Source organism: Bison bison, unplaced genomic scaffold (assembly GCF_000754665.1).
Source record: "Bison bison bison isolate TAMUID 2011002044 unplaced genomic scaffold, Bison_UMD1.0 scf7180017864034, whole genome shotgun sequence".
NCBI lineage: Eukaryota > Metazoa > Chordata > Mammalia > Artiodactyla > Bovidae > Bison > Bison bison.
The window spans coordinates 4,891,168-4,916,145 of NW_011494606.1; the positions used below are offsets into that span (position 1 = coordinate 4,891,168).

The 24,978-nt window shown below is 39.4% G+C and overlaps 1 protein-coding gene across 1 annotated transcript in view; it reads left to right on the forward strand.

Moving 5' to 3' along the window:
• Positions 1-24,978, forward strand: part of AAGAB (alpha- and gamma-adaptin binding protein) — a 74,396-nt gene that overhangs the window by 17,225 nt on the left and 32,193 nt on the right. The window contains exons 2-5 of the mRNA XM_010834521.1: positions 3,151-3,341; positions 3,472-3,568; positions 3,890-3,979; positions 19,328-19,411. Coding sequence (XP_010832823.1) covers positions 3,151-3,341; positions 3,472-3,568; positions 3,890-3,979; positions 19,328-19,411 — 462 coding nt within the window. The remainder of the gene's footprint in view (positions 1-3,150; positions 3,342-3,471; positions 3,569-3,889; positions 3,980-19,327; positions 19,412-24,978) is intronic.

Sequence of the window (24,978 nt, forward strand, 5' to 3'; positions counted from 1 at the left end):
AAACTCAGCAGTGGCCACAGGACTGGAAAAGGTCAGTTTTCATTCCAATCCCAAAGAAAGGCAATGCCAAAGAATGCTCAAACTACCACACATTTGCACTCATCTCACATGCTAGTAAAGTAATGCTCAAAAGTCTCCAAGCTAGGCTTCAGCAATACGTGAACCATGAACTTCTATATGTTCAAGCTGGTTTTAGAAAAGACAGAGGAACCAGAGACCAAATTGCCAACATACGCTGGATCATAGAAAAAGCAAGAGAGTTCCAGAAAAACATCTATTTCTGCTTTATTGACTATGCCAAAGCCTTTGACTGTGTGGATCACAATAAACTGTGGGAAATTCTGAAAGACATGGGAATACCAGACCACCTGACCTGCCTCTTGAGAAACCTGTATCCAGGTCAGGAAGCAACAGTTAGAACTGGACATGGAACAACAGACTGGAACATGGAACAACAACTCCATGCAACTTCTAAATAGGAAAAGGAGTACGTCAAGGCTGTATATTGTCGCCCTGCTTATTTAACTTCTATGCAGAGTACATCATGAGAAACGCTGGGCTGGATGAAGCACAAGCTGGAATTGAGATTGCTGGGAGAAATATCAGTAACCTCAAATATGCAGATGACACCACCCTTATGGCAGAAAGCGAAGAGAACTAAAGAGCCTCCTGATGAAAATGAAGAAGAGAGTGAAAAAGTTGGCTTAAAGCTCAACATTCAGAAAACTATGATCGTAGCATCCAGTCCCATCACTTCATGACAAATAGATGGAGAAACAATGGAAACAGTGGCAGACTTTGTGTTTTGGGGCTCCATAATCACTGCAGATGGTGACTGCAGCCATGAAATTAAAAGACGTTTACTCCTTGGAAGAAAGTTATGACCAACCTAGACAGCATATTAAAAAGCAGAGACATTACTTTGCTAACAAAGGTCCATCTTGTCAAGGCTATGATTTTTCCAGTAGTCATGTATGGATGTGAGAGTTGAACTATAAAGAAAGCTGAGTGCCGAAGAATTGATGTTTTTAAATTGTGTGTTGGAGAGGACTCTTGAGAATTCCTTGGACTGCAAGGAGATCCAATTAGTCTATCCTAAAGGGAATCAGTCCTGAATGTTCATTGATAGGACTGATGTTGAAGCTGAAACTCCAATACTTTGGCCACCTGATTCACAGAGCTGACTCATTGGAAAAGACCCTGATGCTGGGAAAGATTGAAGGCGGGAGGAGAAGGGGAGGACAGAGGATGAGATGGTTGGATGGCATCACTGACTCAGTGGACATGAGTTTGGGTAAACTCTGGGAGGTGATGGACAGGGAGACCTGGCGTGCTGCAGTCCATGGGGTCACAAAGAGTCGGACACGACTGAGCAACTGAACTGAACCGAGACTGATCTAAGAAAACATTGTTATGATTTATGTCAGAGAGTGTTTTGCTTGTGTTCTCTTCTATGAGTTTTATGGTGTCTTATATTTGCACCTGTAAGTCATTGAGTTTATTTTTGTGAATGGTGTTGGGTGTGTTTTAACTTCATTGATTTACATGAGACTGTCCAGCTTTCCTAGTGCCACTTGCTGAAGAGACTGTCTTTTCTCCATTGTACATTCTTGCCTTCTGTCAAAGATTAATTAACTGTAGTTGTGTGGATTTATTTCTGGGCTCTTTATTCTATTCCATTGATGCATATGCCTATTTCTATGCCAGTACCTTGCCATTTTGGTTACTGTAGCTTTTTAATATTGTTTGAAGTCTAGGAGAGTTATGCCTCCTGCTTTGTTCTTTTCCTTCAGGAATATTTTATATCTTCATCTTGTTGTTGTTTTAGTCATTAAGTCATATCCGACTCTTTTTGCAACTCCATGGACTATATAGCCTGCCAGGCTCCTCTGTCCTTGAAATTTTCCAGGCACGAATACTAGAGTGGGTTGCCATTTCTTTCTCCAGGGGATTTTCCTGACCCAGGGATCAAAGCTCCATCTCCTGCGTTTCATGCAGATTCTTTACCACTGAGCCACCTGGAGGCCCGTATATATGTTCATCTTAGTATGTATTAAAAAGGAGTTTGTGGCCATTTTGCTGTATATTCTTATAATCACCCAGTTAGTGGCATGTCATTTTAGATCTCTAAGTTCATTTTCTACATATGTGTAGAATAAAGATTGTGGATTTGGGTATGAGAGATGGGAGTTTGGGTTAGAACAATTTCTGATGTCTCTTCCAGTTCTAAATATGACTTTATAGACGCAGAATGCTCTGTTGGTCCCATGACCACAACTGTATTTGTTCATCATTGACTTGGCTTTTACTCTAAGAATTTTAAAAGTTATACCCTTACTATAAATGGATTTCTGAAAGATTTGGTTCTCTCCTAAAGCACTTAATTTTCTTGGCTCTTTTATATTAAATTTGCCCAAAGTGTCTTTGTCAACAAGAATTTGAATTGGCTTTCAAAGAATCTAACAAGGCTGAATATAAATGGAAAGGGGTCATTTATCAGTATCCATTCTTTTATTAGTTGAATTAATGCATCAGCGTTTGGCGTAGGGACTGTGTGTAGCCCTTCCATTTTGTTAATGGTTAGCCTTGCTGCCATCTGCCTTTTAGCTTGCAGTAAGTACAGAATAGTTAAACATTCTTGACTTTTCTTAGACTTTCAGCTGCCATGAAGTATGTAAGCAATAAAATAAATGTAACTGTTAGATTTTCTCTTCCACACGCTCTTTCGTGGGTGTTTTGTTAGATGACTGTTTTGTGCTCTAGTATTGTCTAATCTAGTCTCAGTAGTTTTCATATTCTCTTTTTGGCTGTGCCAGGTGGCATGTAGTATCTTAACTCTCTGACCAGGGATTGAACCCGTCCCCCCTGCATTGGAAGCATAGGGTCCTAACCAGTGGACCTTCAGAGAATTCCCTAGTTTTTATATTCTTAAAGAAAAATGCCAATTAATTGAATTAAATTATGTCACTATTACAGTCAAATTATCCAAGAAGAAAATAGCGTATGGGATCCCCTTTGAAAACTTCCAAATCCTTGCGTAAAGAGAAGCAGCAGAAGTAAATGCCTTTTTAATATGGTATTTTACTGAGCAGTTTGACCAGTGTATATTGATTTTGCACTTTCCATGGTAATGTTGTGTCATTTATTTAGATATTCTTGGAACAGAAGACGTTGTTGTGGAAGTGACTGCCAATGATGCTGTGAGGTTTTATCCCTGGACCATCGATAATAAATACTACTCAGCAGATATCAATCTGTGCGTGGTGCCAAACAAATTTCTAGTCACCGCAGAGATTGCAGAGTCTGTCCAAGCATTTGTGGTTTACTTTGACAGCACACAAGTAAGATTTTATTCTCCTTGGACCTTGAATAAAAAATTATTTTGTGCTTTTTCTTTCCCCTTTGCATTTTCTGTGAGTTCTCTTAATGTCTCTTTTTCTGTTTTTGTTTGTATATTTTTTATCCCTCTAGAAATCTGGTCTTGATAGTGTTTCCTCCTGGCTTCCTCTGGCAGAGTCGTGGTTACCTGAGGTGATGATCTTGGTCTGCGATAGAGTATCCGAGAATGGTAAGGCACAGCAGCAGGTGGCACATGTGTTTGCCATTCCTTGGTAAACAAGACATTGGTTTCCTTAGCTCAGAGCTGTATGTCTTGTATGATTTTACTACCTTACAAAAATATCTTCAGCTTTTTCTCTTGCAGTATTTAATTTTTTAAGAATGGACACTTGGGGTTTGAAAAATCATCTTCTTTTTATTGATTTATTTTGGATGCCTTTAGAATAACATTGACATTAAAGATTAACACTTTGTGGAGAGTGTTGCAGCAATATTCGTGTTTTATTTTATTTTCTTTTGCTTATGAAGAATCTTTTGCATGTTATTTTAGGTGTAAACCGACAGAAAGCTCAAGAGTGGTGTATCAAACATGGCTTTGAATTGGTAGAACTTAGTCCGGAAGAGTTGCCTGAGGAAGATGGTAAGTATTTTTATGTCTGGAGAAAACATAGATTTTGGATTAAGAGATGAGAGATTATTTTAATTCAAGGAAGAAGAATCAAAGTGATACTCAAAACACATAATTTGTCCCTAGCTTTTTGAAAAGATTTATGCAGAATCCATTGATGCAGTCTATTAATCGAATAATCCATTTATTTGGTTTTAACCACCCACTTGAGGACTTTCGACATGTTTGTTTTTCTTATGGATAGAGATTTCTACCTTAAATCTTAGTCATTTCCCCAGTCTCTTATCCTTTCTTTGCTGCCAAAAAAGGAGGGTTTGGCCTAATTCATAAATAGTTATAAAGTTTATGTTTCTTATTTTGCATTTCTAGTAACCTGAGGCTGAATTCCTAGGGACCGTAGGGGGCCTGTCAGTACTATTTGTGTGTCTTTTGGACATTTGAAACCACAAACAGACGCAGAATGTCCCCCCGCCCCTGGGTGGGTAACTCTGTACTTAGCTTCCTTCTACTATATTTTGGACCTTCTATTTCTTTCCCCTCTTTTTTCCCCTTCCCCCATTCTTCTTCTCATATTTTTCCTTCCAAGTACAACTGTGTTAGCTACTGTGGAGTCTACCAAGATAAGACAGTTTGGCCTCCAAAACCTTATAATCTGGTACAAGAGATGAAACTTGTATACAAATTACTGAATACATGGAACTTCCTAAGTATTATAAAAAATATAAATCATGGTGCTATGGTGTTTCAGAGATCAAAGAGGTTATTTCCCTTCAGAAGTTCAAAGAATGCATTGGCACTGTGAACTCGTACTTGTAAGCTGCTCCATGGGAAAGAAATAGGGAAGGTACTGGATTTAGAGCCAGAGGACTGGTGGGAAGATGCTGGTTGTTGCAAAAGACATTCTAAGTAGGGCAGCCAACTTGAATTAAAGTGCATAGAGAGGCTAAAAGTAATCATTATTTGAAACCTATTTTTTTAAAAAAATAAGAAACATTTTTCTATATTCTGACTTAGAATTTTTTCCAAAAAATGTTGTTACCTTTAAAGCCCCACCAGAGAAAAAGAGGACAAAAATGAAATAAAAAAAGCTGATTTTTCTCCCTGTACATTTTTTAGAATATTCAAAATTATTAAGTACAATTTCTCTTCCATGTTTTTCTAGAATTCTTGAAACTTGTGCCCTGTTTTGCACGCTAGCATGTGTGTGATTGCTTACTTCTGGCACAAGAATGTGCTCTTTTTCCGATTGTCCTTGAGAAAAAACATTTGAGTCATTTTCTTTATCTGTTTTCATTTTGGAATCTCTGCTCCTTTATCTTGCTATGCTGCTCCCTTACCCCTTGTCTGGATAACGTTCCTTTTTTAAAAAACATTTATTCATTAATTGGAGGATAATTGCTTTACAATATTGTGTTGGTTTCTGCTGTGTGTGCGTGCGTGCGTAGTCGCTTAGTCGTGTCCAGCTCTGTGCGACCCCATGGACTGTAGCCTGCCAGGCTCCCCTGTCCATGGGGATTCCCCAGGCAAGAATACTGGAGTGGTTTGCCATGCCCTCCTCCAGGAGATCTTTCCAAACCAGGGACTGAACCCAGGTCTCCTGCATTGCAGGTGGATTCTTTGCCATCTAAGCCACCAGGGAAGCCTGGTTTCTGCTATACATCAACATAAATTAACCATAGTGAATAATGTTCTTGTATTCAGCATAATCTTTTTTTTTAATTATTCAATTTTGTTCCTTTATTATGATTTTGTGTCTTGTATATAAGACACTTTTTTTCTTTCTTTTAATGGTGTGCCGCGTGGCTTGCAGGATCTTAGTTCCCTGACCAGGGATCGAACCCTGGCCTATGGCAGTGAGAATATGGAGTCCTAACCACTGGAGTGCCAGGGAATTCCCTAACTGAGCTTAAAAGTAGATTTCAACATATTATCTTTAGGTAAATTAACTAAAACCTTCCTAGAATGTTTCAATGCCAATTGTTTGCATATACCCTCATCATTTATTGGCATGTATTAGTCTATATACTCTCATTGTTTATTGGCGTGTATTGTTGCCATATACCTTCGTTGTTTTTTCCCATGTATCCTCATCCCACATACCCTCATCATTTCCCTCATATACCCTCTCGTTGATTGGCATGTATTATTCAAACATCAATATGAGACTTTATCTTTGTTTGTATTAAATTAATCTTATCGATTCTAATTCTTTATTTATGATCATATTTTTGGCTCCTGGTTATATATCATCTGAAGTATTAGTTATTCTTTCAAGATTTGAATCACTGAAAGTTAAGATAAACATAGCTTTTATTTCTTCATTTAAACACTGATGAAGATAAACTTGTCTTTGTTGAGTATTTCCGATTTAATCCTTCCTATATTTCTGTTAGGTTGGTAGGATGGTATTTAAACGATTCATTATTTCATCATTTACTAAAAGCCTCTTGTCTTTCAGGCGCTATGTTAGTTTAAGTAGTGAGAATAATGAATTCAGTAAGACATGACTCCTGCCTTCAAGGAGTTTCCATTTTAGAGGGAAAGGTCACACCAGTGAATCATCAGTTCCAGTGCATCTTTTCCACGGGAAAGGTACACAGGGTGATGTCATCTCTACTTTTCTTTGAGAATAGCATGAGTGATTTGCCCTTAATCAAATAGCTAATAAGTTACAGAGCCTGGCTTCACATTCAGATCTTATGACTTCTAATTCTGTGCTGTTCCCGTTAAACCACCCAGGACTGGGCCAGGCCACTAGAGACAGGTTCTGTACGGACTGTGCTCTGTACACTCTAAAAAACTTTTTAAACCACATGAAAACTTTTAGATTCTGCTGCTATTTTCCACTTGAGTATTGTAAGACTCAGCTGAAGGATTTTCATTTCCTTTGTGTATACTCATATCAACATTGTAGCTAAGAATACTGTCTTATTGGAATGCAAACTAGGATTACTGCCCCGTTACTTTTAGTGTCAAATTCCGGAAGCAAGATAGTACTGATACTGAACTAATTAAGTTGTCAGTGTTTGTGGTTTATTCTTTCTTTTTTTAAATGACCCCTTGCTTATCTCTTACGGTTATAGTAATTTCACTTCTCACTCTTAAGCTGTCTATTTCCCATCAAGAAATTGTTATCTAGATATCTATTATAAATAGTAATTATCGCTGTATGGTTCCCAATGAGGAAAAGTTGGGGCATTTACTGGATTTTATAGCATACCAAGAGGACCTTTCCTGCCCTTGGGAAACTCATTGTTTATGAAAAGCCAAGTTTGGTATTGCTAGTACAATCCCAGGATTGTGTAATTGATGGAAACTAACATTTTCCGAGGAGTATGAGTGGATTCCATTGGTGAGGTAATGAGGTTGACTTTACTAGATAATCCTTTGTACTGTGTGTTTATTTAATTTAGTTTCTAGAATATATTTTTAATTAAAGTTGTGGCTCAGACAGTAAGGAATCTACCTGCAATGCAGAAGACCCAGGTTTGAGCCCTGAGTTGGGAAGATCCCCTGAAGAAGGGAATGGCAACCCACTCCAGTATTCTTGCCTGGAAAATCCCATGGACAGGGGCTACAGTCCATGGGGTAACAAAGAGTCAGACACAACTGAGCAACTACACTTTTCGTAGTTGGTTTACAATATTGTATTAATTTATGCTGTAAACAGAGTGATTCAGTTGTGTGTGTATATGTATGTGCTGTGCTTAGTTGCTCAGTTGTATCTGACCCTCTGCAACCTCATGGACTGTAGCCTGCCAGCTCCTCTGTCCATAGGGATTCTCCAGACAGGAATACTGGAGTGGTTTGCCATGCCCTCCTCGAGGGGATCTATCCAACCCAGGGATCAAACCCAGGTCTCCCAGATTGCAGGTGGATTCTTTACTGTCTGAGCCACCAGGGAAGCCCAAGAATACTGGAGTGGGTAACCTATCCCTTCTCCAGGGGAACTTCCCAACCCATGAATTGAACCCAGGGTCTCCTGCATTGCAGGCAGATTCTTTACCAGCTGAGCTACCAGGAAAGTTCTGTTTGTGTGTGTATGTATATTATATATATATGTATAATATATACATATACATGTGTGTGTATATATATATATAAAACTATAAAAAAGATATATATATAAAAGAATATTTTCCATTATGGTGGAAAATATCCCAGGATATTGAATATAGTTCCCTGTGCTATACAGTAGGACTTTGTGGTTTATTCATTCTATATGTAATGGTTTGCTTCTACTAACCCCAACCTCCTACTCCATCTCTTCCCCCACCCCCACTCCCTTGGCAACCACAAGACTGTTTTTGTTATGTAGGTATTTTGACTTGCGTCATATTTAAGATTCCACATAAAAGTGGTATTTGTCTATGGTATTTGTCTTTTTCTTTCTGACTTACTTTGCTTAGTATGATAATCTTTGGGTCCATCCATGTTGCTGTAAATGGCATTCTTTCCTTCCTTTTGGTGGCTGAGTAATATTCCATTGTGTGTACAGACCACATCTTCTTTATCCATTCATCTCTCCGTGGACATTTAGTTTGTTTCCATTCTTTGCTGTGAACATACATTTACATGTATCTTTTTGAATTATAGTTTTGTCTGAGTATATGCCCAGGAGTGGGATTGATGGATCATAAGATGAGTCTATTTTTAGTTTTTGGAGGAACCTTCATTCTGTTTTTCACAGTGGCTGTACCAATTTGCATTCCCAGCAACAGTTTAGGAGGGTTCCCTTCTCTCCACACCCTCTAATAGCAGTAATTGCTATTTGAAGACTTTTTAATGATGGCCATTCTGATTTGTGTGAGGTACTACTTCATTGTAGTTTTGATTTGCATTTCTCTAATAATTAATGACATTGAGCATCTTTTATGTGCCTGTTAGCTATATGTATGTTTTCTTTGGAGAAAAGTCTGTTTAGGTCTTCTGCCCATTTTTTGATTGGGTTTTTGTTTTTTTGTTGCTGTTGAGTTGTATGAACTGTATATGTATTTTGGAAATGAAGCCCTTGTCAGTTACATCGTATGCAAATATTTTCTCCCATTCTGTAGGTTGTCTTTTTGTTTTGTTTCCTTTGCTTTGGAAAAGCTTACAAGTTTAATTAGGTCCCATTTGTTTATTTTTGCTTTTATTTCTATTGCCTTGGGAGACTGACCTAAGAAAACATTGGTTTTATGTCAGAGATTTATGACATAAAATGATTTATCTCAGAGAATGTTTTGCCTGTGGTCTCTTCTAGGAGTTTTACGGGGTCTTGTCTTATATTTAGATCTTTAAGCCATTTTGAATTTATTCTTGTGTATGGTGAGAGGGTTTATTTTAGCTTTATTGTTTTACATGTGGCTGTCCAACTTTCCCAGCACCACTTGCTGAAGAGACTGTCTTTCCCCATTGTATATTCTTGCCTCTTTTGTTGACTGTTAATTGACCATAGGTGTGTGGGTTTATTTCTGGTCTCTCTATTCTATTCCACTGATCTGTATTTCTGTTTCTGTGCCAATACATGCTGTTTTATATTCTTCTAAATTGTGGAAAATATCTCAGGATATTGAATTTAGTTCCCTGTGCTCTTCAGTAGGGCCTTGATGTTTTTCCATTCTGTATGCAGTGGTTTGCTTCTACTGACCCCAGCCTCCCACTGCAGCCCTCCTCCCACCCCCTTGGCAACCACAGGTCTGTTCTCTGTGTTTTTGTTTTGTAGATACATTATGCCTCCTGCTTTGTTCTTTTCCTTCAGGGTTGCTTCGGCAATCCTGGTCTTCTATGGTTTCATATAAATTTTAGGATTATTCTGGTTCTGTGAAAAATGCCATGGGTAATTTAATAGGAATGGCATTAAATTTGTAGATTGCTTTGGGTAGTATGGCCTTTATTTTGGGGTATGGTTGCTCTATAATGTTGTGTTAATTTCCGCTGTACAATGCAGTGAATCAGCTCTGTGTATATATGTCTTCTTCCTCTTGGACCTCTCTTCCACCCCCACCTTTCCCCCTTCCATCTAGATCATCACAGAACACTGAGCTGAACTCACACTAGCTATCTCTTTTACACATGGCAGTGCTTATACATCAGTCCCAGTCTCCCAATTTAGTATGGCTATTTTAGCAATATTAAATCTTCCAATCCAAGAGCATGGAATATCTTTCCATTTCTTTGAATCATCATTAAAGAACATTTAAAAAGTGTGTGTATCACACATAACCCTCCCAGACTTCAAATAATACAACATGCTAAGCAAAGTAAGTCATAAAAAGAAAGACAAATATCATATGATATCACTTATATGTGGAATCTAAAATACAATACAAATCAGCGTGGGTCCATCATGTTGCTTCAAATGGCATTATTGCATTCCTTTGGGTGGCAGAGTAATACTCCATTGTGTATGCAGGCCACATCTTCTTTATCCATTCTTCTGTCTATGGATATTTAGGTTGCCTCTTTAATTTCCTTTATTAATATTTTGTAGTTTCTAGCATATAAGTACATTTTTTACCTCCTTGGTGAGATTTATTCCTAAGTAATTTTTTGGATGTGATTTTAAATGGGATTGTTTGTTTACATTCCCTTGCTCATCTTTCATTGTTAGTGTAAATAAATGCAACTGATTTCTGTATGTTAATCTTGTATCTTGCTAAGTTGCTGAATTTATCAGTTATAGTAATTTTTGTGTGGAGTCTTTAGGATTTTCTGATATGATATCATGTCATCTACAAATAATGAAATTTTTACCTCTTCCTTTGTAATTTGATACCTTTTATTTCTTGTCTGGTTGCTGTGGCCAGGACTTTCAATACTGTGTTGAATAGAAATGATGATAGTGGGCCTCCTTGTTCCAGATCAGCCTTTCACCGTTGAGTATTATATTGACTGTGGGTTGTCATAAATAACTTTTATAATATTGAGATATGTTCCTTTTATACTCACTTTGGTAAGACTTTTTATCATGAATGGATGTTGTATTTGGTTAGGTGGTTTTTGTGCATCTGTTGAGGTGATCATATGGTTTTTATTGTTTGTTGAGATGGTATAGCACATTGACTGATATGCATATGTTGAACCATCCTTGTGAACTTAGGATGAATCCTACTTGGTCATGGTATATGATCTTTTTTATGTGTTGTTGGATTCAGTTCAGTTCAGTTCAGTCGCTCAGTTGTGTCTGACTCTTTGTGACCCCATGAACCGCAGCACGCCAGGCCTCCCTGTCCACCATCAACTCCCGGAGTCTACCCAAACCCATGTCCATTGAGTCAGTGATGCCATCCAACCATCTCATCCTCTGTTGTCCCCTTCTCCTCCTGCCCTCAATCTTTCCCAGCATCAGGGTCTTTTCCAATGAGTCAACTCTTTGCGTCAGGTGGCAAAGTATTGGAGTTTCAGCTTCAACATCAGTCCTTGCAGTGAACACCCAGGACTGACCTCCTTTAGGATGGACTGGTTGGATCTCCCTGCATTCCGCGGGACTCTCAAGAGTCTTCTCCAATGCCACAGTTCAAAAGCATCAATTCTTCTGCACTCAGCTTCCTTTATAGTCCAACTCTCACATCCATACATGACTACTGGAAAAACCATAGCCTTGACTAGATGGACCTTTGTTGGCAAAGTAATGTCTCTGCTTTTTAATATGCTGTCTGGGTTGATCATAACTTTCCTTTCAAGGAGTAAGCGTTTTTTAATTTCATGGCTGCAATCACCATCTGCAGTGATTTTGGAGCCGAGAAAAATAAAGCCTGCCACTGTTTCCACTGTTTCCCCATCTATTTGCCAGGAAGTGATGTTGGATTCAGTTTGCTAATATTTTTTGAAAATTTTTACGTCTGTGTTCATCAAAGATTATTGTTGTTCAGTCGCTAAGTTGTGTTTGACTATTTGTGACCCCATACACTGCAGCCTGCCAGGCTTCCCTGTCTTTCAGTATCTCCCAGAGTTTACTTAAACTCATGTCCATTGAGTCGGTAATGCCATCCAACCATCTCATCCTCTGTTGCCCACTTCTCCTCTTGCCCTCAATCTTTCCCAGCATCAGAGTCTTTTCCAATAAGTAGTCTCTTCACATCAGGTGGCCAAAGTATTAGAGCTTCAGTATCAGTCCTTCCAGTGAGAATTCAGGGTTAATTTCCTTTAGGATTGATTGACTAGTTTGATCTCTTTGCTGTCCTTGGGAATCTCAAGAGTCTTTTCCAGCACCACAGGTCAAAACCATCAGTCCTTAAGCTCTCCGCCTTCTTTATGGTCCAGCTCTCACATCTGTATGTGATTACTGAAAAAACCATACCTTTGCCTATGTGGACCTTTCTCAGCAAAGTGATGTCTCTACTTCCTAATACACTGTCTAGGTTTGTCATAGCTTTTCTTCCAAGGAGCAACCAACTGTCTTTTCATTTCATGGCTACAGTCACCATCCACAGTGATTTTGGAATCAGAGTTAGTAAAATCTGTCACTGTTTCCACTTTTGCCCCTTCTATTTGCCATGATGGGACCAGGTGCCATAATCTTAGTTTTTTGAATGTTGAGTTTTAAGCTATCTTTTTCACTCTTCTCTTTCACCCTCATCACGAGGCTCCTTAGTTCCTCTTCACTTCTCCCATTAGAATGGTATCATCTGCATATCTGAGGTTGTTGATATTGTTCCTGGCAATCTAGATTCCAGCTTGGACTCATCCAGCCTGGCATTTTGCATGATATACTCTGCATATAAGTTAAATAATCAAGGTGACAATATGCAGCCTTGACGTACTTCTTTCCCAATTTTGATCTAGTCCATTGTTCCATGTCTGGCTCTAACTCTTGCTTCTTGACCTGCATACAGGTTTCTCAGGAGGCAGGTAGGGTGGTCTGGTATTCCCATCTAAGTTTTCCAGTTTGTCATGATCTACACAGTCAAAAACTTTAGCATAGTCAATGAAGCAAAAGTAGATGTTTTTCCGTAATTCCCTTGCTTTTTCTATGATCCAGCAAATGTTGGCAATTTGTTCTGTTTCCTCTGCCTTTTCTAAATCTAGCTTGTACATATGGAAGATCTTGGTTCACGTACTGCTGAAGCCTAGCTTGAAGGATTTTGAGCATTCTTGCCAGCATGTGAAATGAGTGCAATTGTGCAATAGTTTCAACATTCTTTGGCATTGTCCTTCTTTTGAATTGGAATGAAAACTGACCTTTTCCAGTCCTGTGGCCATTGCTGAGTTTTCCAAATTTGCTGGCATATTGAGTGCAGCACTTTATCAGCATCATCTTTTAGAATTTGAAATAGCTCAATTAGAATTCTGTAACCTCCGCTAGCTTTGTTTGTAGTAATGCTTCCTAAGGCCCACTTGACTTCACACTCCAGGATGTCTGACTCTGGGTAAATGAACACATCATCGTGGTTATCTAAGTTATTAAGATCTTTTTTGTATAGTTCTTCTGTGTATTTTTGCCACCTCTTCTTAATCTCTTCCGTTTCTGTTAAGTCTTTAAGTTAAGTCTTCTGTTAAGTCTTTAAGTCTTCTGTTAAGTCTTTCCATTTCTGTTAAACCATTTTTGTCCTTTATTATGCTCATCTTTGCATAAAATGTTCCCTCGATAACCCTGGTTTTTTGAAGAGCTCTCGTCTTTTCCATTCTGTTGTTTTCCTCTATTTCTTTGCATTATTCACTTAAGAAGGCTTTCTTATCTCTCCTAGCTATTCTCTGGAACTCTGCATTCAGTTGGGTATATTGTTCCCTTTCTCCTTTTCCTTTCACTTCTCTTCTTTTCTCAGCTATTTGTAAGGCCTCCTCAGACAACCATTTTGCCTTTTTGCATTTCTTTTCCTTGGAAATGGTTTGATCACTTCCTCCTGTACAATGTTTCAAAACTCTGTCCATAGTTCTTCAGGCATTCTGTCTACCAGATCTAATCCCTTGAATCTATTCGTCACCTCCACTGCATAATCATAAGGAATTTGATTTAGGTCATACCTGAATGGCCTAATGGTTTTCCCTACTGTCTTCATTTTAAGCCTGAATTTTGCAATAAGTTGCTGATTATCTAAGCCACAGTCAGCTCCTGATCTTGTTTTTGCTGACTGTATAGAGCTTCTCCATCTTAGGCTGCAAAGATTATAATCAATCTCATTTCGCTATTGACTATCTGGTGATGTCCATTTGTAGAGTTGTCTGTTGTGTTTTTGGAAGAGGGTGTTTGCTATGACCAGTGCATTCTCTTGGGAAAACTGTGTATTAGCCTTTGCCCTGCTTCATTTTGTACTTCATAATATCATCAAAGATACTGGCCCGTAATTTTCTTTTTTGGTGATGTCTTTGTTTAGTTTGGTATCAGGGTGATGGTGGCTTCATAGTATGTCTTTGGTAGTATTCCCTTCTCTTCAGTCTTTTGGAAGAGTTTGAGAAGGATCGAGAAAAGTTCTTTGTATGTTTGGTAGAATTCGCCTGTGAAGCCATCTGGACCTAGACTTGTTTGTAGGGAATTTTTTGTTTTTTCAACTACAGATTCTCTTTCACTACCAGTGGTCCATCTTTTCAAATTATCTTCTTCTTGATTCAGTTTTAATTGGAAGTGTTTTTCTGGAAACTTGTTCATTTCTTCTCCGTTGTTAAATTTGTTGGCATAAATTGTTCATAGTATTCTCTTATGGTTTTCATGTTTGGGTTCCACATAAGTGAAAAAAACGTCGATCATATTTTCACATGTGACTCTGCTTAAACGTAATGAAAACGTTCCATTTTAAAAACAATTTGTGACAAGCAATGAAAGGTAGATACTGTACAATAATGTGGAATGGAAGAGAACAGAGAGCAAGAGGTCGTGGAACCACCACCGACCACACCAAAGGCTGGTCTTCATCCAAGGAAGGTGATGTTGTGTACATGTGGGTTGGAAGTGAGTCCTCTACTAGGAGCTCCTTTTGGAGCTCAATTAATTGCAGTAAGTACCGCTCCCACGTAGACCAGGTGAAAGCAGCACTAGACGAAAAGTGTCTAGAATTAGGCAACAGAAAATGCATAATCTTCCGTCAGGATAACTCAAGACCACATGTTTCTTTGATGACTAGGCAAAAAGTGTTACAGCTTGACTGGAAAGTTCTGATTCATCGTCATATTCACCAGATATTGCACCTTCGGATGTCCATTTATTTCAGTCTTTATAAAATTCTCTTAATGGAAAAAATGTCAATTCCCTGGATGATTGTAAAAGACACCTGGAAGAGTTCTTTGCTCAGAAAGATACACAGTTTTGGGGAGGTGGGATTATGAGGGTGCCTGAAGAATGGCAGAAGATAGTAGAACAAAATAGCGAATACATTGATCAGTAAAGTTCTTGGTGAAAATGAAAAATGGGTCTGTTATTTTAACTTAAAAACCGAAGGAACTTTTTGGCCAGCCTAGTGTTCCTGTGTTCCCATCACTTTCTCACTCTGTGTCTGTCATGATTTGTTTTACGTATTGGGGTGTTCCTGTATTGGTGCATATAGTGTCCTCCTTTATTTTTCTTTATGCCTTTTGCTTTAAAATCTATTTTGTCTGACATGAGTATTGCCAACTCTTGCTTTCCTGTGATCTTCATTTGCATGATATGTCTTTTTCCGTCCCCTCACTTCCGATCTGTGTGTTATTTGTCCTAAAGTGCAAAGTGCCTTGCGGTGCCTACAAGGGTGCCTTGTCGGTAGCATAGTCTCTTGTTTTTTTAATCCAGTCCACCACCCCGTGTCCTTTGATTGGAACAGTCTGTTTACATTTGAGGAAATTATTGGTAAATATGTATTTAATGTCACTTTAAACCTTGTTTTCCAGTTGATGCTGTGTTTCTTCTTTGTCTCTTTGTTTTTCATTTTGTGGTTTGATGATTTCCCTTTATTTTATGCTTGTGTTTTCTCTTTGGTTTTTGTGAATCTGTTGTATGTTTTTGATTTGTGGTTACCCTGTTTTTCAAGTATGTTAACCCCTTCCTGTATCTGCTTGCTTTTAGACTGGTAGTCATATAGGCTCAAATGAAAGAATCTGTGTTTTCCTACTCTCCTCCCCTGCATTTTATCATTTTGATGTCCTCAGTTACCTCTTCATGTTCATCCTTTTGCCATTCCTTATGTTTATCATTGCTTTCATAAAAAGATTTAAAGCCTTTTTTTTTTCTTTTTGGTCTGTATATTGGCTTATTTAAATGATTTGCTTTACAATTGTGATTTTCTCTTTCCTATATCTTCTTGATTCTTTTATAATAAGAGAAGACCTTAATATTTCTTTTAGAATAGGTCTAGTATTGCTCTTTTCTTTTAGTTTTTCCTTATTTGAGAAATTCTTTATCTCTCCTTCTCTTCTAAATGTTATTCTTGCTGGGTAGAGCATTCTAGGTTGCAGATTTTTCCCTTTTAAGACTTTAAATATGTTTATCCACTCACTTCTAGTCTGCATTATTTCTGTAGAGAAATCAGCTTATAGCCTTATGGGTGTTCCCTTATAATTAACTCTTGTTTTTCTTTTAGTGCATTTGGGATCTTCTCTTTGTCTTTAGCTTTTGCCATTTTGATTATAATATGTCTTCATGTTGGTTTGTTTGGGTTCATCTTGTTCAGGAACTCCTGTGCTTTCTGTATCTGGATATCTGTTTCCTTCTTTAGGTTTGGAAAGTTTTCAGCCATAATTTCTTCAAACACATTTTCAATCCCCTTTTCTCTCCTCCTTCTGAAGTCCCTGTCATCATAGAAGGGCACCCTTTATGTTATCCCATGCATGTGTGCTCAGTTGCTTTAGTTGTGTCTAGCTCTTTGCAACCCAATGAACCATAGCCTGCCAGGCACCTCTGTCCATGGGATTTCCCTGCAGGAGTACTGGAGGGGGTTGCAGTGCCCTTCTTCAGGGAATTTTCCCAACCCAGGGATTGAACCCATGTTTTCAGTGTCTCCTGCATTGCAGAAGAATTTACCGCTGAGCCACCAGGGAAGCCCATGTTATCCCATAGGTATTTTATATTATTTTCACTTTTTTTTTTTTCATTTGGCTTTCTGTCTACTGTGTTCTTGGAGAAGGCAATGGCAACCCACTCCAGTACTCTTGCCTGGGAAATCCCATGGACGGAGGAGTCTGGTGGGCTACAGTCCATGGGGTTGTGAAGAGTCAGACACGACTGAGCGACTTCACTTTCACTTTTCACTTTGATGCGTTGGAGAAGGAAATGGCAACCGACTCCAGTGTTCTTGCCTTGAGAATCCCAGGGACGGGAGCCTGGTGGGCTGCCGTCTGTGGGGTTGCACAGAGTCAAACACGACTGACGTGCCTTAGCTGCAGCAGCAGCTACTGTGTTCTGAAGGGTGATTTTCATTATTCTATTTTCCAGATCACTTTTTCATTTTGCTAGTCATTGCCTTTATCTTAGTTTTAGTCTTGGCAAATGAATTTTCTAATTTTCTTGCCTCCTCATAGTTTCTAGTTATTTGTTTGTTTTACAGTAATATGCATTTCTGTCGATAGCCTTTCTTAATTCCTCTGGTATCTTCATTACCTCTTTTTTGAACTTGGAGTCTATTACACTGGAGAGGTCTGTTTAATTGTTCATTTAGGGGAATTCTCTTGGTCTTTTAAGTGGTATTGGCTCCTCTGCATCTTCATTTTACATATATTTCTCTTACTCTGAGTTTAGGAGAAACTTATATACTGTGGTCTTGGAAGACTGTTTATTTGTGGGAGTGTCTCTGTGTAGCTTGTTGTAGGTTTAATGTTTTCGGTGCAAGGGCTGCTTTTATGTGGACGCCTTCCTCCTCTCCTCAGCGTGTGCCAGCTGTTATCCCCTTGATAGGGGGTGCACAGATGCTGTAACTCACGTGTTCTCCCAGGCCGATGGCGGCATTGGCTGATACCCACTCCCAGGGCCCAAGGCGGCAGCTTCTGTGCACTCGTAGGTTCCACAAAAGCAGGGGCAGTGATTGGCACCATTTCTTGGATCTCTCTTCACCCCCAGAGCTTGCATAGGCAGTGTCCTGAAGTCTGAGACCTGTGTGTGGGTAAGGAGGCTCTTAAAGCAGCCCTGTCTTTCCCCTTGCGTGGCCCCTACAGTGGCACCTTGCCTCTGTGGCAGGTCCAGGCTTCTTCCTCGTGCACCTTTGGTTGTGGATGTACCATAGTCCAGCCCTTCAGGCCGTCTCTGCACAGCCAACCCCAGCACTGCCCCTGAGTTTGACCTCCAAAGCCTGAGGTGCAGCACCCAGCCCCCACCTGCACTGGCAGACACATGTCTCAGACTGGGCAGGGCAGGGCAGCCACACCTACTGTCTGTGTAGGTCTCTGTTTTGCCTTCTCCAGCCAGTTGCTGCACTCTCCTTTGAGTCTCCAGAGCTCCCACTCTGTCCTGGCTGGTCTCTCTGCTGGTGCGGGGACTTCCCAGGATATTGGAGCCTTTGCTCTTTCATGGCTCCCTTCCAGGGTTGCAGGTCCTGTCCTGACTCCTTTCTCTTTCTTTTTTCCTTTTGTTTTGTCCTACCTGGTTATGTGGAAATTTTCTTCCTCTTTCAGAAGTCTTGAGTTCTTCTGCTGGTGTTCAGTAGGTGTTCTGTGAGAATTGTTCCACATGTAGACGTATTTTTGACGTATTTGTTGAAGGAGGTGAGCTCCACATCCTTCTCCTTTCCCATCTTGTTCACTGTCCAGTTTCTAGAATAGTCTTATCAGGAGCTCTAAGCTTTGTATTTTCTTAGTTTTTTTTTCCTTTTTACATAAGTTATAGAGTGAAATAACAACTAAATAGGCAAGATAATTGTCAGTTATTTTGAAGTGTGGACTGTGGCCCACAGTCCTAGATATGCACATATAGTCAGCCCTCTGTATCTAAGGGTTTTGCATCCGTGGATTCAACCAACAACATGTTGAAAATGTTCAGGAAAAAAAATCCAGAGGGTTCCAAAAAGTTTACGTAGTATTAGGTATTATAAGTAGTCAAGGGATGATTTAAAGTATATGGGAGGAAAAAAGATATATGGGATGATAATGCAGGTAGATTATGTGCTAGGTCACTTCAGTCATGTCCAACTCTCTGCAGCCCTATGGACTGCAGCCTGCCAGGCTCCTCTGTCCATGGGATTTTCCAGACAGGAATATTGGAGTTGGTTGCCATGCCCTTCTCCAGGGGTTCTTCTGGACCCAGGGATCGATCAGTAGGTAGATTATATGTAAACACTAAGCCATTTTATATAAGGAACTTGAGCATCTGCAGATTCTGGTATCCATGGTGGGGAGAGAGTCCTGGAGCCAGTCCTCCATGAATACTGAGGGATGAATATATATAAATATTTATGTGTGTGTGAGTATGTGTAAGTGTGTGTGAGTATGTTTAAGTGTGTGTATATATATGTATATATATATATATTTTTTGCCCTCCCTTATTAGATGACTTTCCAGAATCTACAGGAGTAAAGCGAATTGTTCAAGCCTTGAATGCCAACGTCTGGTCCAATGTAGTGATGAAGAATGGTAAGTAACTTGGGACTAAACGTCCTAAGGACTTTTTTCCTCCTGTTTTAAGTTTTAAATTATTCAGATATATGTGGAAGCATTAGGATTACATGAAATCTGTATATTTGTTCCATTTTAAAGTCCCCAGTTGAAGGGAAGGCCAAAATAAACATTTCTAAGAATTTAAAGTACATGTTTAGTCGTTAACAAGAATTTGGAACTTACGTTTAATATGCTTGGCCTTGTCTTTGGCTTTGAGAAATAGCCCCAAAGTTGTAAAGCATGAATTCTGTCCTTAGAGAGCTCATAGTCCAGCAGAGGAATCAAAGTGTGTACTTTTAAAATGCTAGGTAACTGTGCAAGGCAGTCTTTGATGAGTACAGAATGCCTGATACAAGCAGCAGAGGCAGAGGGGCCAGAGGTGTGGCCTTTATTTATTGTGGGCCTGAGTATAGAGAGTTTCAAGACGAAAGCAGGTCTTAACAGTTGTCTTCACGGGATGGTCAAGATTTGGGTTGGTGAAGCGAGAGTGGCAAACAGTGGAGGGAGCATGTCTTCAAGAATAATGGTTGTATCTTTTAGGGTTTCTCAGAAACTCTTGCCTACCAGTTGTACCTAGCTTAGGGGAGAGAGGCCTGTATTTGAGGCAGGAGAATCTGAGCTTTTTCCTATAAGAAGTGATGAGTCATTATGAGACTACTTAACAAGTGGTGCAAAGAAGTTGGCACCTTTGAAAGGTTGATGTTGTGGTGGGTTTGGCAGCTGAAGCAGGTAGAGGTAGAGCCTGAAGTCAGGAGACCAGGCCCCCATGGCCACAGCTCAGTAGCCACAGGGCGAGAAGCTGAATCTGAAGTGCAGTTTGAAGCCAACAGGCTAGTTTGGTACACTAGCCTCTTATTGTCTGTATTAGTTTGCTCGAGGCTGCAGTAACAAAGTACAACCAGCTGGAGTCTTAGAACAACAGATATTTATTGTCTCACAGTTCTAGATGCCAGAGGTCCAAAATCAAGGTGTCAGCAGGGCTGTGTTCCCTTTGAAGGTGCCAGGGAGGTATCTGGCCCGCTGTCTCTTCTGGCTTCTGGTGGTGTAATTCCAGTCTTCACATGTATTCTCCCTGTTTGCTGGTCTCTGTCCCTGTCTTCTTTATATAAGGATAATAGTCATAATGAATTAAGAGCCCACCCTACCCCAACATGATTTCATCTTTACTAATTATATTTGCAAATAAGGTAACAATCGGAGGTATGAGAGGTTAGAACTTCACCATATAATTTGTAGCGGGGTGTAGTTCAACCTATAACATATTTCTGTAGGAATCACTGCCCGTGTAGTGTTTTTCTTTTTTGTAGCTCTTGGCTGCCCCAACAAGTATGTTATGCTATGTGAAACACTGCAGAAAAGAATGAGAAAAATCATGTTTAAGTGACCTTATCCCATATTCCCTGAGATAAAGGAAAATCGGTTTGTAAAAACAGAGATATTTCATCTCAGTTTTCTTTTGACACTTGAGAGTAAAGTGAGGAGGGGGCTTTTGAGCTTGCCTGAGATCTAATTTAAGCCATACATCATGAGAGAATTTGCTTCTGGCATAGAAAGGTATTCCTTCCTCCCCTTTCCTTCTCCTTCCTCTGTTTCACTTAATTTTTTTCTGGCGGAAAATCTAATGGGTCTATTATGTTGAATTCCAAAGATATTAGACTTTATTCTGTTGCAGAAGCAATCAAGTTAAGGCCATGATAGTTCTTAAAAAATAGATTTCAGCCTATGTTGTCATCTCCCTGTTACCAAAACAGACTCCAGTCAAGGCTTGGTTCTCATTCATTCATTCAGCAAATCCTTCTTGAAAATTTATCATGGTGAACCATTGCTATAGACTGTCATCACTATGAAAATACACTTAAGGTACAGTACATAAACTGGATCAGTGTGGAATATAGTTACATTCGGTGGTGCTTTTTATATTCATGAGAAATATTTTCAGGAGAGCTTGTTCGGTTTCAATCACTTTTTGAAAAATCTGTCCCCAAGTTTACACATTAAATAAGTCCTGCAGGCTTCCCAGGTGGTGCTAGTGGTAAAGAACCCAGCTACCAACCAGGAGACTCAAGAGACACAGGTTCAATCCCTGGATCAGGAAGATCCCCTGGAGAAGGTCATGGCAACCCATTCCAGTATTCTTGCCTGGTGAATCCCACGGATAGAGGAGCCTGGCAGGCTACAGTCCATGGGGTTGCAAAGAGTCAGACATGACTGAAGTAACTTAGCACGCATGCACGTCTTATAATTTACATTTATAGCTATAAATTTAGAAGCTGGACTGAACATACTTTATTACTTTGGAATTATGGTCAAAGGTATTTTCTGGAAAACAAAATATGCTTTTCAGACATTAAACAATACTCTTAAGAAAACTGCAAAGCCAAGAGGCACACTGGATTTCTCACAGTCTTTGCCTTGAAGCATCATTTCTTTATTTTTTTTCTCTGCAGTAAGTGATATATTGGTTTGCTGTTAACCAAATCTCAAATATTGCTGTTAGCTTAATTCCATTTTTAAGAGGATCTTGACCTACATGGTGTGAAGGAGACTTAACTCTCTTCCTTCTCGAAGGAGCCCGAGGTATGGAAATACAGTGACATTTAGAGGCAGCCCACGTTTTAGGAGGCGTGGAGGACGTCCTTGTGTAACCCACATCTTAGATTAGAGACAGAACTCTGTGTGAGTGTGTGGTGGGGGTCATGTTCCTGTTCAGGGTTGCCCTACCTCCCGTGCTCTCTGCAGGTCCTTGCTTTGCTGGTGGGCTGAGTAAACCGAGCCTGCCTCCCAGCAGGCTGTTCTTGAATCCTGCCAGCAGGTGCTCAGGCTGCTTTGTTTATTTGCAGGTGTCCATCTTTTCTACTTCTTTTTTCTCTTTCATTTCCCCCTTTTCCTCTTTCTCTCCTTTTTTTTTTCTCTTTCTTTTAAACAATTGTGGTTAAATGTACATAGCATGAGAGTTACCATGTGAACCATTTTTAAGTATACAGTTCAGAGGCATTGAATACGTTCAGATTGTTGTGCAGCCATCGCTACTCAAAGCTTTTAAACCCCCCAAAATTTTACATCAGGAAGTTAGTTGACAAAATAAAGAAAGGTATTGGAGGTGTTCTTTTTTTCTGTCTTTCTGCTGGAAATTCGACCAAGGTTTTTTACACAGGGTTTTATTTATGTATTTAAAATTTATTTATTTTAATTGGAGGCTAATTACTTTACAGTATTGTAGTGGTTTTTGCCATACATTGACATGAATCAGCCACAGGTATACATGTGTTCCCCATTCCTGAACCCCCCTCCCACCTCCCTCCCCATCCCATCCCTCTGGGTCATCCCAGAGCACCAGCCCTGAGCGCCCTGTCTCATGCATTGAACCTGGGCTGGCGATCTGTTTCACATATGATAATATACATGTTTCAATGTTATTCTCTCAGATCATCCCACCCTTGCCTTCTCCCACAGAGTCCAAAAGACTGTTCTATACATCTTTTATACAGGATTTTAGAGAACAGTAGGAGAGGTAGCATACCTAATTCATTCTAAGGCCAGGTTAAAATGATCCAAATCCCTAAAAATAGTACCAGTAAAGAAAATCATTAGAGGCCATCTCCTCTATGAACATAGATGCCATGATTTTAACCAAAATACTAGCAACCCTAGCCCGAAATACATAAAAAGAATATAACATGACCTAGTTGAGTTATTCCAAGAACCTAAGATTCTTTAATATAAGAAAAAGCTACTTAAATCACCACATGAGCAGGTTATGGGGGTATCATATCATTATGGCAGTTAATGAAAAATGCATTTAAAATTTTCAACATTTGTACAGAGGGAGGAAAGAAAGAAACTGTGAACAAATCAGAAGTGGACTCTTGTGGCAGAAATGGACAATGTGTAATATAGTATATACCACACTGAGTGTAACACAGGGAGAGGTGGAGTGGTGCCACTTCTCACTCTCAGGACACTGATGACTAGTTTTTATGTTGTTGTTTTCATTGGAAAAATTACTGTAATCACAGTTGATTCTTTGGGATTATTACCTTGCCAGGTATATAATCTCAGTTAATTATTTTGAAATATGTATTATCTATTTATTTGTCAAGCAATAATGGATCATTGAGGTTATGTCATATTGGTCTTTAATTTCGAGTCAGTAAAGTATCAGTTTGAAAACCTTTTAAAAATGCATTTTAAATGTGCTCAGCTTGGGAAAAACGTTTCCAATTCTAATAAGGACTGTGAAAATTTAGCTGTTACGGCAAATATCCCTGAAAACATACAGATCTGACTAGGGTTTCATTTCTTTGCAGTTTATTGGCCACTAGGCATTCAAAAGTCAAACACTCAATCTGAAAATCCACTTAATTAAAAACTTAGACATGAATAACTGTCTTCCTGCCTTCCACCAAAATAAAGTGAATGTGTTTTCCTCAATGGGACTTCCTGATTGAAATGAACGGCAAGCTCAATTCTTTGCTTATTGCAAGTCTGAACAACTTACCCTGCTATAGTAGGTAGCCTCGTAAGTTTTTGCCCCTAGTCTTTTCCTTAAAAGTTAATAATATAGAAGATGGTTCCTTGGGACTCTAGTTTCACCATCTTTGTGGCCTGCTGGTTTTGCAAATAAGGTTGTTATTCCTTGCCTCAACAACTTGTCTCTTGATTTATTAATCTGTCATGCCATGAGCATTATGAGCTTGGACTTGGTAAAAAGTTTTGGCCTGCCAGCCTGGAACCTTGGGGCTCATAGACAGCTGGCATGGGTTGAGAAATTTTCAGGTAAGGCCCTAACAGCTTCCAGGACCACTTGTCTTGAGACTCTTCCCTTCAGAATTCCCCAAAGCAACACTGTCTGCCACAGGGCTTGGCAGTTGAAGCAAGAAACTGACATCTGGTCTGTACAATAGGGTAAATAGAAAAAGTAAAGTTAATGATAACTTAGAAGTATGAGATTAACAGATACAAACCACATAAAACAATAAGGATTTACTGTATAGCAAAGGGAGCTACATTCACTATATTATAATAGTCTATAATGGAAAATAATCTGAATATATATAAAACTGAATCACTTTGCTATACACTTGAAACTAACACAGTATTGTATATCAGTTATGTGAAGTGAAAGTTGCTCAGTCATGTCCAGCTGTTCGTGACCCATGGAGTGTATAGTCCATGGAATTCTCCAGGCCAGAAGACTGAAGTGGGTAGCCTTTCCCTTCTCCAGGGGATCTTCCCAACCCAGGGATCGGACCCAGGTCTCCCACATTGCAGGCAGATTCTTTACCAGCTGAGCCACAAGGGAAGCCCAAGAATACTGGAGTGGGTAGCCTGTCCCTTCTCTAGCAGATCTTCCCAGCCCAGGAATCAAACCGGGGTCTCCTGCATTGCAGGCAGATTCTTTACCAACTGAGCTATCAGGGAAATCAACTATACTTGAACTACTAAAAAAAAAAAAAAGAGGGATATATTGTGCAGCTGGAAACACACACACACATTAATGAGAAACAACCAAAGAAAAGATAAATTGAACTTCATCAAAATTA